The following is a 14,319-nucleotide window of genomic DNA, read 5'->3' as shown; positions in this document are numbered from 1 at the left end:
CTACTATAAATAGTACTGCTATGAACATTGGGGTGCATGTATCTTTTCAAATTAGAGTTTTCTCCAGATATATGCCCAGAAGTCGGATTGCTGGGTCATATGGTAACAAGGTATGCTGAAACTACTGATGAATGCTTAAGGAGGAAGAAGATATTTACATAGTCTCAAGTATTTCACAACAAGATATTTATTAATTACAAGGGGGAACACAGTAATGCCATAGTAGAAAAACCTGGCAGATAACAATCTAAACAAATAATCAAGGTTACCATCACCATTATTGGGATAAACAGCATGTGCCTCCTAATATAGAACGCACTGAGGGCAACACAACAGTGTTTTTGAGGTATTCCTGCTAAAAGTTCATAACCTGATATAATCATAAAGATACATCAAACACTAATTGAGGAATATTTTATAAAATTACTGCCCTATAATGTTGAGAAATTCCAATATCATGAAACAAAAAGAATCAAGAACTACTCCCAATTAAAAGAAACTGAAGACATGAATACTGAGTAAAAGGCATGGATTTTCTTTTGCTATAAAAGATATTACTGGGGCATTTGGAAAAATCTGAATGAAGTCTACAGATTAGATAATAGTATTATATTTGTACTAATCTCATGATTTTGATAATTGCACTGTGCTTATGTAAGAGAATGTCCTTGGTTTTAGGAAACACATACTAAAGTCTAAAATTGCATCATGTTTGCAATTTACTCTCAAATGGTTCAGGAAAAGTTAAAATATATACTTATGTATCATGTACACATGTATATATGTGTGCATGTGTGTATATACAGAGAGGAGAGAACTATTCTTGTAACTTTAATCTGAAATTATGTCAAAATTTAAAAGATAATTCATTAAGATAACATAAATTAATACTACGCTACACACCCATTAGAATGGCTTAAATCGAAAAGACTGGCAATTTTTTTTTTTAATTTTTTAAATTTAATTTTATTTACTTTTGGCTTCATTGGGTCCTTGTTGCTGCGCGTGAGCTTTCTCTAGTTGCAGTGAGCAGGGGCCACTCTTCGCTGCGGTGCGTGGGCCCCCCACTGCGGTGGCCTCCCCTGCTGCGGAGCACGGGCTCCAGGCGCACAGGCCTCAGTAATTGTGGCCCGTGGGCTCAGTAGTTGTGGTGCATGGGCCCAGTCGCTCCGCGGCATATGGGATCCTCCCGGACCAGGGCTCGAACCCGTGTCCCCCGCACCGGCAGGCAGACTCCCAACCACTGTGCCACCAGGGAAGCCCAAGACTGGCAATTATTGACAGGGATGTGGAGAAACCGGAATCCTTATACATTGCTGGCGGGATTGCATATTAGTACACCACTTTGGAAAACAGTTTCGCAGATTCTTAAAAAGTTAAATACATACTTACCATATATCCCAGCAATTCCACTTCTTGGTATCTAGTCAAGAAAAGTGAAAACATATGTCTACACAAAGATTTCTCTATTTCATTACAGCATTTAATAATCGGTAAAGACTGGAAACATTCCAAATGACACATCAGTGAATGGATAAACAAAATATGGTATATTTATACAATGGAATACTATTAAGCAATAAAAATGAAATTCTGATTCATGCAACAATATGGATGAACCTCAAAAATATTATGCTAATTAAGAGAAGGCACAAAAGACTGTATATTATATGATACCATTTATATGAAATTAGGAAAATTATAGAGATGAAAATAGATCAGTGATTCTAGGGCCAAGGGTTGGAATGGGGATTGACTGAAAACAGGCACGAAGAAACTTTTGGGGAGTAATAGAAACCTTCTAAAACTGGATTGTGGTGATGGTTGCACAGTTGAACCTTAAAATTAGTGAATTTTATGGTACATATATCATACCTCAATAAATCTATTTTTAAAAGATTAAACAGGGTGTCCCTGGTGGCGCAGTGGTTGAGAGTCCGCCTGCCGATGCAGGGGACACAGGTTCGTGCCCCGGTCCGGGAAGATCCCACATGCCGCGGAGCGGCTGGGCCCATGAGCCATGGCCGCTGAGCCTGCGTGTCTGGAGCCTGTGCTCTGCAACGGGAGAGGCCCGCATACCGCAAAAAAAAAAAAAAAAAAAAATTAAACATCCCACCAAAATGAGGAATAAATGGAGTGACTGTTCAATAAATAGTGGTGGAGTCATTGGCTATCCATATGAAAAAAAAAGTCATTACTTCACCCCCCCACCCCACCCCCCACACACACTATTCCAGCTGGTTTAAAGGTCTGAATCCTAAAACTTTAGACTCTTTAGAAGAAAATATGGAGGATACCTCTTTGCCCTTGGGTGTGCATGGTTTCCTTATGACTATAAAAGCACAAGACAAAGATAAAAATATCAATAAATTAGCAGCTTTTAAATTGGAAATTCATGTACAACAAAAGGCACTAAAATAAAGCTTAAGGACTTTATTATAAATACTTGCAGCATTTATAACTAATAAAGGATTAATATCCAGAATATATAAATATTTCCTACAATAAGAAAAAAACCCTACACACAATCTGATTGAAAAATGGTCACAGGATAGGAATATATAATTTGCTGAAGTGGAAATTGTAAAAGTCAATAAATATATGAAAAGAAGTTCTGCTTCACTAGTAACCATGAAAATGCAATTTATAATTATGTGACAGAAGTTCACACCCATAAGATTGGGAAAAATTAGTTTGATATTACCAACATTGATAAGGATTGTCCTAATTGCTAGTGGATGTTAAGTGGTACAACTACTTTGAAGTGCAATATGGCGTTATTTAGTCACATTCATATCTACAACTTAGCAATTTTATATATAGATACATTACTAAGGAAAATAGCAGAAAACATGAACAAGGATGTTTACTGCAGCATTTTACATAATAACAAAACAAAAAAATTCTTTTTCAAAATTTTGCCTGTTCTGGATCCTTCCATCCTTTGGGTCTCTGCCTCCCTATGACAGAAGTGAAACAAAAGTAATAATGATAGGAAAGGAAGATGTACTGGAAAATGCCCCTGGAATTCAGTGAACTTCAGGTAGGAACACTTGAAAGTTTAAATATTTTAGGAAAGTCTTTACGGTAATGAAGTCTTCTGTGAACTAGTAAAAATTTACCATGGACTAGCACTAATCAGAGAATTGGACTTGATATTCTCTAAATTCCCTTCTAACCTGAACAGTCTGTGGTTCTCATATTTATGTATTTAAAATTTCTGAAGTGACTCTTAATACTGCAGCTAATTTGTTATGCACAAGCTTATGAAATATACTAGTGAAATCATATTATTCTCATTTAAGTCCTACATGATTACTTCATACAAGAAATAACTAGGAGAAGTAGTGTTCTCACCTCATATCCAGATCTTCATGGAAGTAATTGCAGTATCTGCTTTTTCTAATGCATACAGACAGGATGAATTGTAGTAGTTAAAAACCTGGACTCTGGAGCCAAGCTGCATTGTTCTAAAACCTGGCTCTTCCACTTATTAGCTTCATAACCCTGGCAAGTTATTTATCCTCTCTGTGCCCAGGTTTCTCTATCTGTAAACTGGGAACTATAGATACTAGTGGCATGTAAATATCAATAGTATATTGATACAATATAAATATAAATAATAGTGTTATGTATGAAAGTAAAGCACTTAAAAAATGTAAACTACAAAGCAAGCACTATGTAAGTGTTAGCTGTTATTAACAGAATAGCTTCAATCCTCAGAGTAACAAATGACTCATGGTGCTTTCAGGAAAAAAAAAAAGAGAGGCCAAGTTGTCTTTAAGCTTTTTGAAATGAAGGAGGGGTATATATATTATATATATATGAGCATCTGCTTTTCCCTACCATCTTTCATTTTCCTGCTTCCCCCTTTGAATTCAGAGGTTCTTAACTAAGAAGGTATAAATCCACTGCTTATGTACTTTCCCTTCATAATATTTATGATATGTCCTCATCACCAGGCGGTGCTCTTTTTTTCAGGCTGGACGGCAACTGGAAGCTGAGCAGGCCTACAAGTACACGATGAAGGTATGATGCAGATACCTCTGCTGTTCATACTGTACTGAGGTTGGTAAACTGGAGGGAAGGTGCTGGCTTAATTCAGGACTTGACTTTACAGCATTTCATGATATGAATATTTTTCTAGAGGATTTTCTTACCATCTTTGGCCATTATCATGGGGCTGCTGGGTTTGGAATAAAAACCCGCATATTACCATGCGGGATCTTTTGTTAACCTCCCTGGGCCTCATTTTCCTCACATATAAAATGAAGGTGTTGCTCTAGTCCAGGGGTCAGCAAACTTTTTCTGTAAAGGGCAAAACAGGAAATATTTTAGGCTTTGTGGGCTACATGGTTTCTATTGTAACTACTACTCTGCCCTTGTAGTGCAAAAACAGCTATAGACAATACACCAACTAATGAGCATGGCTGCATTTCAAATAAAATTTTACTTACAAAATAGGCAGCAGGCTGGATTTGGCTCATGAGCAATTGCTTGCCAACCCCTGGTCTAGTCTATCAGTTATGATTGCAAGTAATTTGACTTGGAAGACAGTGGCTTAAACAAATTAGGAGTTTTATTTTTCTCATCTAATGAAAAGTCCAGAATTGGTACCACAGTGTCATCAGAGACCCAACCTCTTTCTTTCTGCTTCACCAATCATAGCATGCAGTTTCCATCCCTCATAATTGCAAGACAGCCATTGTAGGTACAGCTATCATATCCATGTTTCAGGCACAATAAAGAACAAGGCAGGGAAAGGACAAAGGGACCATGCTAGCTATTTCACCTCCCTTTAAAGAGATATGACTTTACCTTACATTTCATTGGCAACAACTGAAATTACCCCTAGCTGCAAGGGAAGCAAGAAATGTGGCTTTTTAGTTGGTTACATTGCTGCCCTGTAAAGAAATGATTTTGTTAGTAAAAGAAGGGAGAGTGGGTTTTCAGTAGGCAACTAGATGTGTCTACTACACATCTAGATTTTAAAATTAAAGTCTAATGTCTTTGATTCCTGTGTCTTTCATACCTTTCTCTCACTTGCCAAATAGGAACATTATTCATTAGTTAAGATATATTGGGTGATAAGGTAAACAGTTTTAAAAATAAACTTTAAGTTATTTTACAAAAACATACACAAATTGTGAGTGTTCATACCACGTGATGAATTTTCATAAAGTGAACACATCCATGTAACCAGCACGATGTTTTGAGGTCTTTTTAATGGAGTTATTGTGAAATAGAGAATATAGGAAGAGTCAATTCCATCCTGAGGAACTATGTTCTTTAGCTGTGGTTCTGCAAAAGAGGGGTCTCCACATAGGTATATCAGGTATGACATGTGTCCTTCCCTTCCTCCTCTCATGCAGCTGAAATTGAAAGATGAGAGTCTGCTTGCAGAGATCCACATGGTACAGGAGACAGTTGGCTTTGGAAATCCATCTTTCTGACATCCTTCCACCTGAAGAATTTTCTGTATGGGACACTGAGCTCCTTTCCTTCCCAGAGAAATTATACCCTGGATGTTTCACCATATGAGGGCTTGGGATAAAGAAAAAAGGATCTTCAGCACAAACTGAAACCCATTCACTTATTTCCATTGGCTATCTTACTGGATGTCTATGTTACTGGATGTTTTAGTGGTTGACAGTAAACTGGATGGCAATAAAAAAATCTAAATAAGAGATTCAGAATTCATCAGTTAAGGTATACTGAGGTATATATAAGAATATAACTCTGTGTGTGTGTGTGTGTGTGTATAAGTAAGGTATAGTAGCTTCATTATTAGGGTTTCCGGTGAAAGCTTATCAGGATCACTCCTGAAAGAGGTCAACTGCTAAGGTCGTTGGCCAGGTTCACTTACTGGAACTTGGGAATTAAGGCATCATTTCTAAGGTGGGCGGAAAGGAAGAATGCTGTGCTGGGTCACTGCATTAGAGCAAAGAGCATATGAGTTGGCCAGATCCTTTGGATCCAACAGTGAACAGAGAAGCTTAATAGACTGGTCTTTGCTGAAGGTATCTTCATGGATCTAAATCGCAAGGGCTCCATGAAGAGTCCATTACCCTATAACAGATGCAAAACTCCTCACAACGGAGGCCATTTATTCTAGGGCTAGAGATGACAAAGGAACCATACCTCACCCCTGTCCTCCGGATCAGTTTACAGCAAAACCAGAAATAAAGGCTCCCCTCCTTCATTTTTTAAAGGAGGCGGTTGAGAGAATAGGAGGGAGGTAGAGCAGGAGGGAAGGTGAGAGGCATATTAGTAAACACAGAACGGTAAAATCAACTCTACATTCATTTATAGTCCTTCTACTCTCAGTCCTAACACTACCTCCTTTATGAAGTCTTCCTGAGGCACAAAGGAATTATCAGGTTCACCTTCTCTTCCGCTCACTCCAGGACTGTGTACTGACCACCCCTAGTTACTCTGGTGTAACCTCACCATCTCCCCTACCAGACTGTCAATCTTCCTGGGAGCAGGGACAGCGCATCTTTGCGTTCTCGGCAGCTCGCCTTGGCCCTAACTGGTGCTCGGAAAGTTTGCTGGAAGGATGGATTTGTGGAGCACTTTAGCACTTCTTAGCCGCTCCCAGGACTGTCCACTACTCCTCCCTCTGGCAGGAACCCAAAGGCCAGTGAGGGCCGGGAGACCCCACAGGGCTCTTCTCGCACTTATCCGGCCCCAAACTGTAGCTCCCCTCCTTTGCGGCAGTTGAGGTACGTTAGGTTCCACTGTGTTGCGTTACGGGAAGTGTAGGGGCGAAAAGCGGAAGAGGCGGGGCGAGTGGGCCGTTCGCTTCCGGCACCGAGGCGCCCGGCCTGGGGTCGCGGAGCTTGGAGGCCGGCTATTCCTCAACGCTGACCTTTCCCGGCTGTCCTCCGCGCCACCGAGGCGGTAGAGCGGATCCGCGCGGGAGGCGAGAAGCTCCGAGGCGTCGCAGCTGGTGCACAGGCCCCGGCGCCTGCCGGCTGCGCTATGGTCCAGCTCAGTGAGTGATGGGGGCCCCGGGAGACCTTAAAGGCGGTCGCCGGGGGTAGGGGGCGTGCGGGACTGGGTGGAGCGGCGCTCTCGTAGACGAGCTAGAGGCAACCAGTACCTGAAACTGCACACTTTTGACCCTCTCCTCAGTGGTTTTCTTGTTTTGTTTTTAAGTTTTCGCGGAAACCCTATGAGATAAACGGCATCAGTTTTATAAATGAGGCAGCTGGACTCCGACATGGTCCAGAGCCAGTGTTGAGTGCGTTGGGGGATGGCTGGAGTGCATAAGAGGAGTTTCACAAAGAAACGGTATCTAAGTCAGATTGACAAGAATTGGTTGGAAGTAAGGACCTTTCAGTGGAGGAAGGGGACTCATTTCATCTATCTCATTTTGTCGGTTTTGTGCCCTCGATTCTTGTGTCTTAACCACTTATTTGTCTACAGGTACTCTGCTCTGCAAGGCCTACCATGGAGGCCACTTAACTATCCGCCTTACCCTGGGTGGCTGTACCAACCGGCCTTTCTACCGCATCGTGGCTGCTCACAACAAGTGCCCCAGGGATGGCCGTTTCGTGGAGCAGCTGGGCTCCTATGATCCACTGCCCAACAGTCATGGAGAGAAAATCGTTGCTCTCAACCTGGACCGGATCCGGCATTGGATTGGCTGTGGAGCCCACCTCTCTAAGCCTGTGGAAAAGCTTCTCGGTAACTCAGCTCTAGCCTTACCTCTCTGAGGGGATTTTAAATTGAAATCAGCTCCAAGATGATGGGAATTAAGAACGATTTTCATTATCTCCAGGCTAATCAGGACTGGAGTGAGAACTGAAATTGATCTGATTGCCATTTTGAATCTGGAGATTCCTTTTGTAGACTCCTTTATGAGACTTTCTGGATGACTGAGATATTATGCTAAAAAATGGGAACGGTGTGTCTTGAATGGCTATCTGTCAGTTCTTTTTTGTTTCCAAGTAAGGAAAATAGTGTTAGGAAGTAGACAACATCCACTGTGACCTTGCAGTAAACGGAAGGAAGTGAGTTGGGGGAAGAGATAAAACATTTTGTTGAGTGAGGAACTTGATTTGAATCTATGTTCTAGATCAGGTCTCTGTTAGACCTCAGTTCAGTGATGCTGAGTTCCCAGGGAAACATTAGCTTGTATTGTTATAATGAATGAAAATACTGTTACTTTTAGGTCTTTCTGGCTTTTTCCCTCTGCATCCGATGGTGATCACAAATGCTGAGAGGCTGCGACGGAAACGGGCACGAGAAGTCCTCTTAGCGGCTCAGAAAACAGATACAGAGGCTACAGAAACAAAAGCAAACTGACTTCAGTGATCATAGCACTGGGAACAAGGTCGAAGTCCTCTTAAAATATTTGTGCAGATCTCTTAGTTTTATTATATTTAGAGGTCAATAAATGGAATTTTTTTAAGTCATCCATGGTATTCTGGCCTGACCTGAACAGGGCCCAGGGAGAGGTTTGTTCTTGACTGACATAAAGCTGGGTATAGGTACTAATTAGCTTTTTCAGCCTTCATCTGGGGAAAGACAGTGGCTGTGGGGTGGATTGGACTCTGGGTCTCTTGGACAACTTTACAGCCTGCTACCTTCCAGGACTTCCCTGTGTTTCAAAGTCCCCAACCAGCATGTCTGTGTCCTATCCAACTAATTCCTACTTTAGTCATTTATGGTCATCCCACCAGCTCAGGAACACAGTTACTTCACTTACTGTTTTTGTAATTGCAGATTTACATTGTCTTGTAAATGCAAAATTTCAGATTTACAAAGGTAGGTTTGTTATGAGCTTTTAGGCTCTAACAACCTGCTTTTTAGGAATAAGTGGAAGAAAGATAATATTGTAAAGTACCCACATACATTTTAGGCCTTTTCCGTGCAAGGTTATTTGTGAGAATTATAAGATATCATGAAATTAAGTAGGATTATCTCGTTTATAGGAGTGGAAGCTGAAGTTCAGCAGTAGAAACTTGCCCAAGGCCACATAGTTTTAATATTGGGCAGAGCTAAGAGTCAGACCCCAATGTTCCTACCTGGAGAGCCCTTTCCAACATGTCGTATTGTCTGTAGCCGGGGAAATGAGCTAAGATGAGGGGCTTTACAAAAATCCATTTAAAAAGTCAGTGACAGAATCAGGTTTAGGTATCATGATTTTGTAATACAGATGACTGGTTGTGTCCCCCAAAACCCAAATAGCACATACTCTGTTCCACCAGAAGTGCAGCAGGATTAGATGGTTTCAGTGCACATTGGATAATACAGATTTCATAATCTGACATAAAACTAAAACATAGGAGATTTATAGAGGAGATTCTATAGCGCTATCAATGTACCAAACTATTTTATTCTCTGGGTTTTATATTCTGAGAACAGTTACCAGCCATCTCAAAATCTGAGGTCATCAAGGCTCTCCCAGGGTTGTCACTGGTTGGCTTCCACTTACTTTGGGGCGACTTTAAAGGCACAGCAGGCAGAGAGCAACTGACTTTACCTGGGTTTGATCTTGGAACTAGGAAAGAGAAATGTTTTGAAAACCATTTCAAAGTTTAAAAGATAATAATCTACCCTGGAGAGTTTGAGGTCTTTGGAGAAGCTTTAATTGGTAGAGCAGAGGAGAATGTAATTCTGGAAAGTATTGTCCAGTGAGGGGAACTGATGTGAAATGGGTATTTTGAGCCACTGAGTTTCTTCCAGCTCACGTATTCACTTTGTGCCCTGGTCTATCTTTTGTCTAAGATCTATATACGCAAACTTCCTATGTGAGCTCATCCTCTCCCTGATTTCCAAAGTTTTCTCTAGCCCTAGCCTTGCTTTGGATTTCCAGGCCCAGATTTTTCACCAAGTCTTGAATGATTGCATCAGCCTGTCTTGCTACCCACTCAAGTCCAGCATGCTCAAACCCAGGACTGCACTTGAGAAGGCTTTTGCTTCCAAAGTTTAGGTTTTAATAAGATGAGCATTTGGACCATGTTATCTCCAGCAAAGTGGAAGGTGATTTAGGAGCTGGAAGGTGAATGGAAATGATTCTGTAATAAATGTCAAATCTAGAAGTTCTATCAAAGAATTTTTAAAAGACCAGTATTTTGTCTTTTTGTTTAATGTAGGGTTTTTAAATTGCAGGGCTCAAGGGAAAGTCCCTACCCAGCGGTCCCAACCTGTAGGTTGCAAAATTATTTGGGCCTCAGAGCTGTATGTACTCTTGTCAGATCATCTTTGGAAAAGAACAAATCTGTTTAATCTTCAGGTTAAATTTAAACCATGTGAAATTGCCAAATGCCGATGATACCCTGTAAAAGCAAAAAGAAAACAGTGCATAGGTTCAGCCTAATATAAACGTTCCTTATATTGTTGCATAAACTGAGCTAGGACGTTGGGGAAAAGGTAGATGCGAGATTTCCAGAGCATCGGGAGGAGGGCCGCGGAGGAGAGGGCGTGGTGGAAGGAGGTCCCGGCGCTAGAGGAAACCGGGGACGCCGGCTCCACTCTCCGCCTCAATTCTGGCCAACGCAAGCTTGGCCACACCCCCCTTTGCAACCGCCGTAAAGTGTGGTGTCGTGGCCCCGCCCATTTCGGCGCCTCTTGTGGCGCCGGCGCCCTGGGCTTTTTGCGCGGGAAAAGGGTGTCGCCCACGTCTGCTCAGCGTCACTGGAGTCAGGCTTATTTCGCTGAGGTCGCCGCCGGCTGCGCACCGCTGCCGGCCATGGGGCTTCTGGAGCTGTGCGAGGAAGTGTTCGGCACCGCCGACCTTTACCAAGTGTTGGGCGTGCGGCGCGAGGCCTCAGACGGCGATGTCCGACGCGGCTATCACAAGGTGTCCCTCCAGGTGCACCCGGACCGGGTGGGCGAGGGCGACAAGGAGGACGCCACCCGCCGCTTCCAGGTGCGCTAGACCCCGGTCCGCCGGTTGCCCGGGCTTTTCTCCGTCTTCTGGCCGCCCGACCCCGCCCAGGTGGAGTGAGCCGAACCCGGCCTGGCGTTTTCTAATCTTTATTTCTCGCGGCGCGGTTTCAGTGAGAGGCGCAGGGTTGATTTTTGGATGCTCTTTCCCGCAGATCCTTGGGAAGGTCTATTCCGTTCTGAGTGACAAAGATCAGAGAGCAGTGTACGATGAGCAGGGAACAGTGGACGAGGATTCTGATGTGCTCAGCCAAGATCGGGACTGGGAGGCCTATTGGAGATTACTGTTTAAAAAGGTAAAGAACTCTGGAGATTTCCTTGTGACTGTTTTCATCATTCATTCAACAAACGTTTATTGAATGCCTCTAAGGCCTTGCATTTTGTGTTGTGTAAGAATGAGGAATTTTATTTGGCCTCGAAATATCAATAAACACACACATACACACCGGCGTTCCTCAGGCGATACCTATCTACTTATCGATCTTTGAAGAAGGGAAGACATATCTCACTGTTAGTTTGAACCGTGTGTGTGTATCCATAACACATGCACCTACATACACACACACACACACACACACACACACACTCTTACTGAAATGGGTCTTTAATTTTCCGTTGATGTAAAGTGCTTGTAGTGAAATGGGGGCATTTGATTTTTTACAAGATGTGCTTTATTTTACATATTCCGATGTAAGTCCTGAAACTTTTCCTAGCTTGGAAACTTCACTTAAATTTTCCTGGTCTGTAGCTTAGCAGTTGTAAAGGTTGGATTAGGGAGAACTCTGGAAAATCTTTGGCATAGAAACTTTGGTTCCTTGCAACAATTTCAACTCAAGTAACTGAGTTGAGGAGAAGCATTTCAACACCTAAATATACTTTTTACTAGTATTTCTTTTATTTAAAATAAAATTCTCAAAGTTAAAGCATATGCCTCTCATTTGTTCAGATATCTCTAGAAGACATTCAGGCTTTTGAGAAGACATACAAAGGTTCAGAAGAAGAGCTGGCTGATATTAAACAGGCCTATCTGGACTTCAAGGGTGACATGGATCAGATCATGGAGTCTGTGCTGTGTGTACAGTACACAGAGGAACCCAGGATAAGGAACATTATTCAACAAGCCATTGATGCCAGAGAGGTCCCGCCCTATAATGCCTTTGTCAAAGAAGCAAAGCAAAAGATGAATGCAAGGAAAAGGAGGGTAAGATTTTGAATGCTGTTTATATCTTGACTGCTTCCAAAAAGAATTTGAGGATATTTACAATAATGAAAATACATACAAGACTGCTGAAATAAAGACTAGGTTTAACTTGATTTGTAGTTTTCATCTAATAAAATGAGCAGATCAGCTCATTAAGAGAACCTTTTTTTCTACTGTGTTGTGCTCAAGAGGATTTTACTGCATGGATTACTTAGATAATATCATTTTAAAGTACCACTGAAATATTCTTCATATGGGCCAATTCTTGTAACCTTGCTGAGGCATTCCTGAGGAGATAAAATAATGGAGTCCAGATACACAGGCTAGACAGTGATTCTCACTTGGTTAAGGCGTGGCGGGGAGGGTGACAGAGGCTGTCCCTTTAAAACTGTGTCTTGTTAATTCAGATTCCTTTGTTCTTGCCAGATTGATTCTTGAGTTGGACCCAGAATATACATTTTTTTAAACAAACAATTTAGTTTATTTTGATAACAGTGTCTTTCCAAACACACTCTGAGGTACACTTTTGTGGAGTATCAAGGACTGTGGCTTGTGTGTCCTTTATACCCATATTAAACTGTGGAGTTGGTGAGGGTAAGGATGATGGCAGGGGAAAGGAGCTTAAGGATATCTGGGGTTCAGGGAGGGAGTGGATCCAAGGTAACAAACATCTGTGCCTCTGGTCTTTTGGTATTAAAAGGCACATTGCCTCAACCTGGCTTTCATAATGGGAGCTCCACGGAGAGCAAACAGTGTAAGACTGTAGCTCTTTGGTGGGTACTTTACTTTGTATGGCTGAAATGGGGGTGGAGGTAGGTCTGCAGCTTTTAGGTAAAGAGACAGGAGAAACCTGACACCTGTGCTGAGTTGAGAGAAGTGGAATGTGTCAAGATCATCATTTTGGCTCATAGGCTACATCTGTCTAGATTCAAGCTGACAGTTTATCTTAAGTTGGTAATCATTTTTTAGGTGAAACTGAGCACAGCTGTATTCAGTAATAGGCTATTAGCTTGAGAAACTTCCCTAGAGTTTGGGGGAGCGGGGCGGGAGGCTGGAATACTTTTGAGTGAGACTCCCACAAACTTGGAGAGGGGAATACAGTATTAAAAGAAATAAATTGAATACAGGGACTGAAAGTAGACAATGGAAACTGTGTCTCTTTATTGGAATAACAGGGTCCTAATGTATCATAACTCTCAGTATTAATAGTATTCATTGCTACTTAGAAAATTCACTGGGGGTTGGGGCCTCTTATAGTCTTACTTGTTGCCCTGAAGGAAAGAATGAACTTATTAACCTTTCCCAAGGTATTCTTGTGGTATTTTGGAATCAGTGCCCTAGTAACATTTGGCAAGAGGAGGTGGCTTTGAAATCCGGTAAAGAAAGGTTAAAACTGAATGTTAGAGTTTATCCTAACTACTCAGGGGAAATTTTAAACCAGGGTTGCTCTCAAGGCTGCCCCAAGTCACATGTAGTAAATTGGGTTTCCAGAGGAGGAATCTGAGGTGCCTATATCCTGGCAGAATTTTGAGGGCATCCTTGGCTAAGTGACCTTTCTTAGCTCTTCTGGCATTTTGGTTTCCTTCCTGTCACCATGTGGTTTATGAAACCAAATTACCTGCTTACCCCTAGCAAATACAAATGGGGAGCAGTCAGAAATGCTTATTGGAATCAGAGGATCTACTGCTTGATGTCAGCAATGCTGCCTTTTAGTGAGTGTCATATTTATGCAATTTTATCCTTTTAATTTATATAATCTTCAAATTGAAGGAGTCTTAAATTTGCTTTGGGGAAAGAGGGTGTATTTTTAGTATTTGCTAGATTGCCATAGCATCTCACATGAGTTTCTGTTTTAGGCTCAGGAAGAGGCTAAAGAAGCAGAAATGAGCAGGAAGGAGTTGGGGCTTGATGAAGGAGTGGATAACTTGAAAGCACTCATTCAGGTAAACCTGGCAGGTTGTCTGTGAAGGTTGCCACCACTTCTTTCATGTTCTGATTCTTACTGCTAATATTTTCTTTGGAGTGTATGTACAGTATTGTGGGCATTTTGTTTTCTTCTTTTAAGACATTCAGGTACCATACAGTCATCCTTTTAAATTGTACAGTTCAATGGTTTTTAGTATATTTATTAGGTTTTACAATCATCAGCAGTAATTCCAGAACATTTTCATCACCCTAAACAGAAACCCCTTATCCATTAGCAGTCACTCCCCATTCTC

The 14,319-nt window shown here is 41.7% G+C and overlaps 3 protein-coding genes across 13 annotated transcripts in view; all 3 read left to right on the top strand.

Annotated features, from left to right (window-relative positions):
- Positions 1 to 5,687, top strand: part of CFAP70 (cilia and flagella associated protein 70) — an 88,162-nt gene extending 82,475 nt beyond the window's left edge. For 7 of the 8 annotated variants that reach the window (XM_049697270.1, XM_049697275.1, XM_049697273.1 and 4 more), the window contains 2 exons: positions 3,982 to 4,029; positions 5,373 to 5,687. In XM_049697270.1, coding sequence (XP_049553227.1) covers positions 3,982 to 4,029; positions 5,373 to 5,453 — 129 coding nt within the window. In that variant the 3' untranslated portion in view covers positions 5,454 to 5,687. Of the gene's footprint in view, positions 1 to 2,969; positions 3,961 to 3,981; positions 4,030 to 5,372 lie in introns of those variants that run through there. The other variant, XM_049697272.1, reaches the window with a different exon arrangement.
- Positions 5,688 to 6,816: 1,129 nt separating this feature from the next.
- Positions 6,817 to 8,416, top strand: MRPS16 (mitochondrial ribosomal protein S16). Its single transcript, XM_004273126.4, has 3 exons — positions 6,817 to 6,997; positions 7,432 to 7,692; positions 8,180 to 8,416. Exons 1-3 carry the CDS (start codon positions 6,985 to 6,987, stop codon positions 8,311 to 8,313), a joined length of 408 nt encoding a protein of 135 aa, XP_004273174.1. The 5' UTR covers positions 6,817 to 6,984; the 3' UTR covers positions 8,314 to 8,416.
- Positions 8,417 to 8,523: 107 nt separating this feature from the next.
- Positions 8,524 to 14,319, top strand: part of DNAJC9 (DnaJ heat shock protein family (Hsp40) member C9) — a 34,113-nt gene continuing 28,317 nt past the window's right edge. For 3 of the 4 annotated variants that reach the window (XM_033434131.2, XM_033434130.2, XM_033434129.2), the window contains exons 1-4: positions 8,524 to 10,882; positions 11,055 to 11,195; positions 11,846 to 12,100; positions 13,957 to 14,043. In XM_033434131.2, coding sequence (XP_033290022.1) covers positions 10,388 to 10,882; positions 11,055 to 11,195; positions 11,846 to 12,100; positions 13,957 to 14,043 — 978 coding nt within the window. In that variant the 5' untranslated portion in view covers positions 8,524 to 10,387. The remainder of the gene's footprint in view (positions 10,883 to 11,054; positions 11,196 to 11,845; positions 12,101 to 13,956; positions 14,044 to 14,319) is intronic. The other variant, XM_004273127.3, reaches the window with a different exon arrangement.

Source organism: Orcinus orca, chromosome 14, assembly GCF_937001465.1.
Source record: "Orcinus orca chromosome 14, mOrcOrc1.1, whole genome shotgun sequence".
In the NCBI taxonomy this organism is placed as follows: Eukaryota; Metazoa; Chordata; class Mammalia; order Artiodactyla; family Delphinidae; genus Orcinus; species Orcinus orca.
Note: the sequence above shows the minus strand (reverse complement) of the source record. Positions and strands in the feature narration are given on the sequence as shown.

Coding starts and splice junctions, on each gene's coding strand:
- MRPS16 (XM_004273126.4), top strand. Junction 7,693..8,179: donor GCCTGTGGAAAAGCTTCTCG/GTAACTCAGCTC, acceptor TGTTACTTTTAG/GTCTTTCTGGCTTTTTCCCT.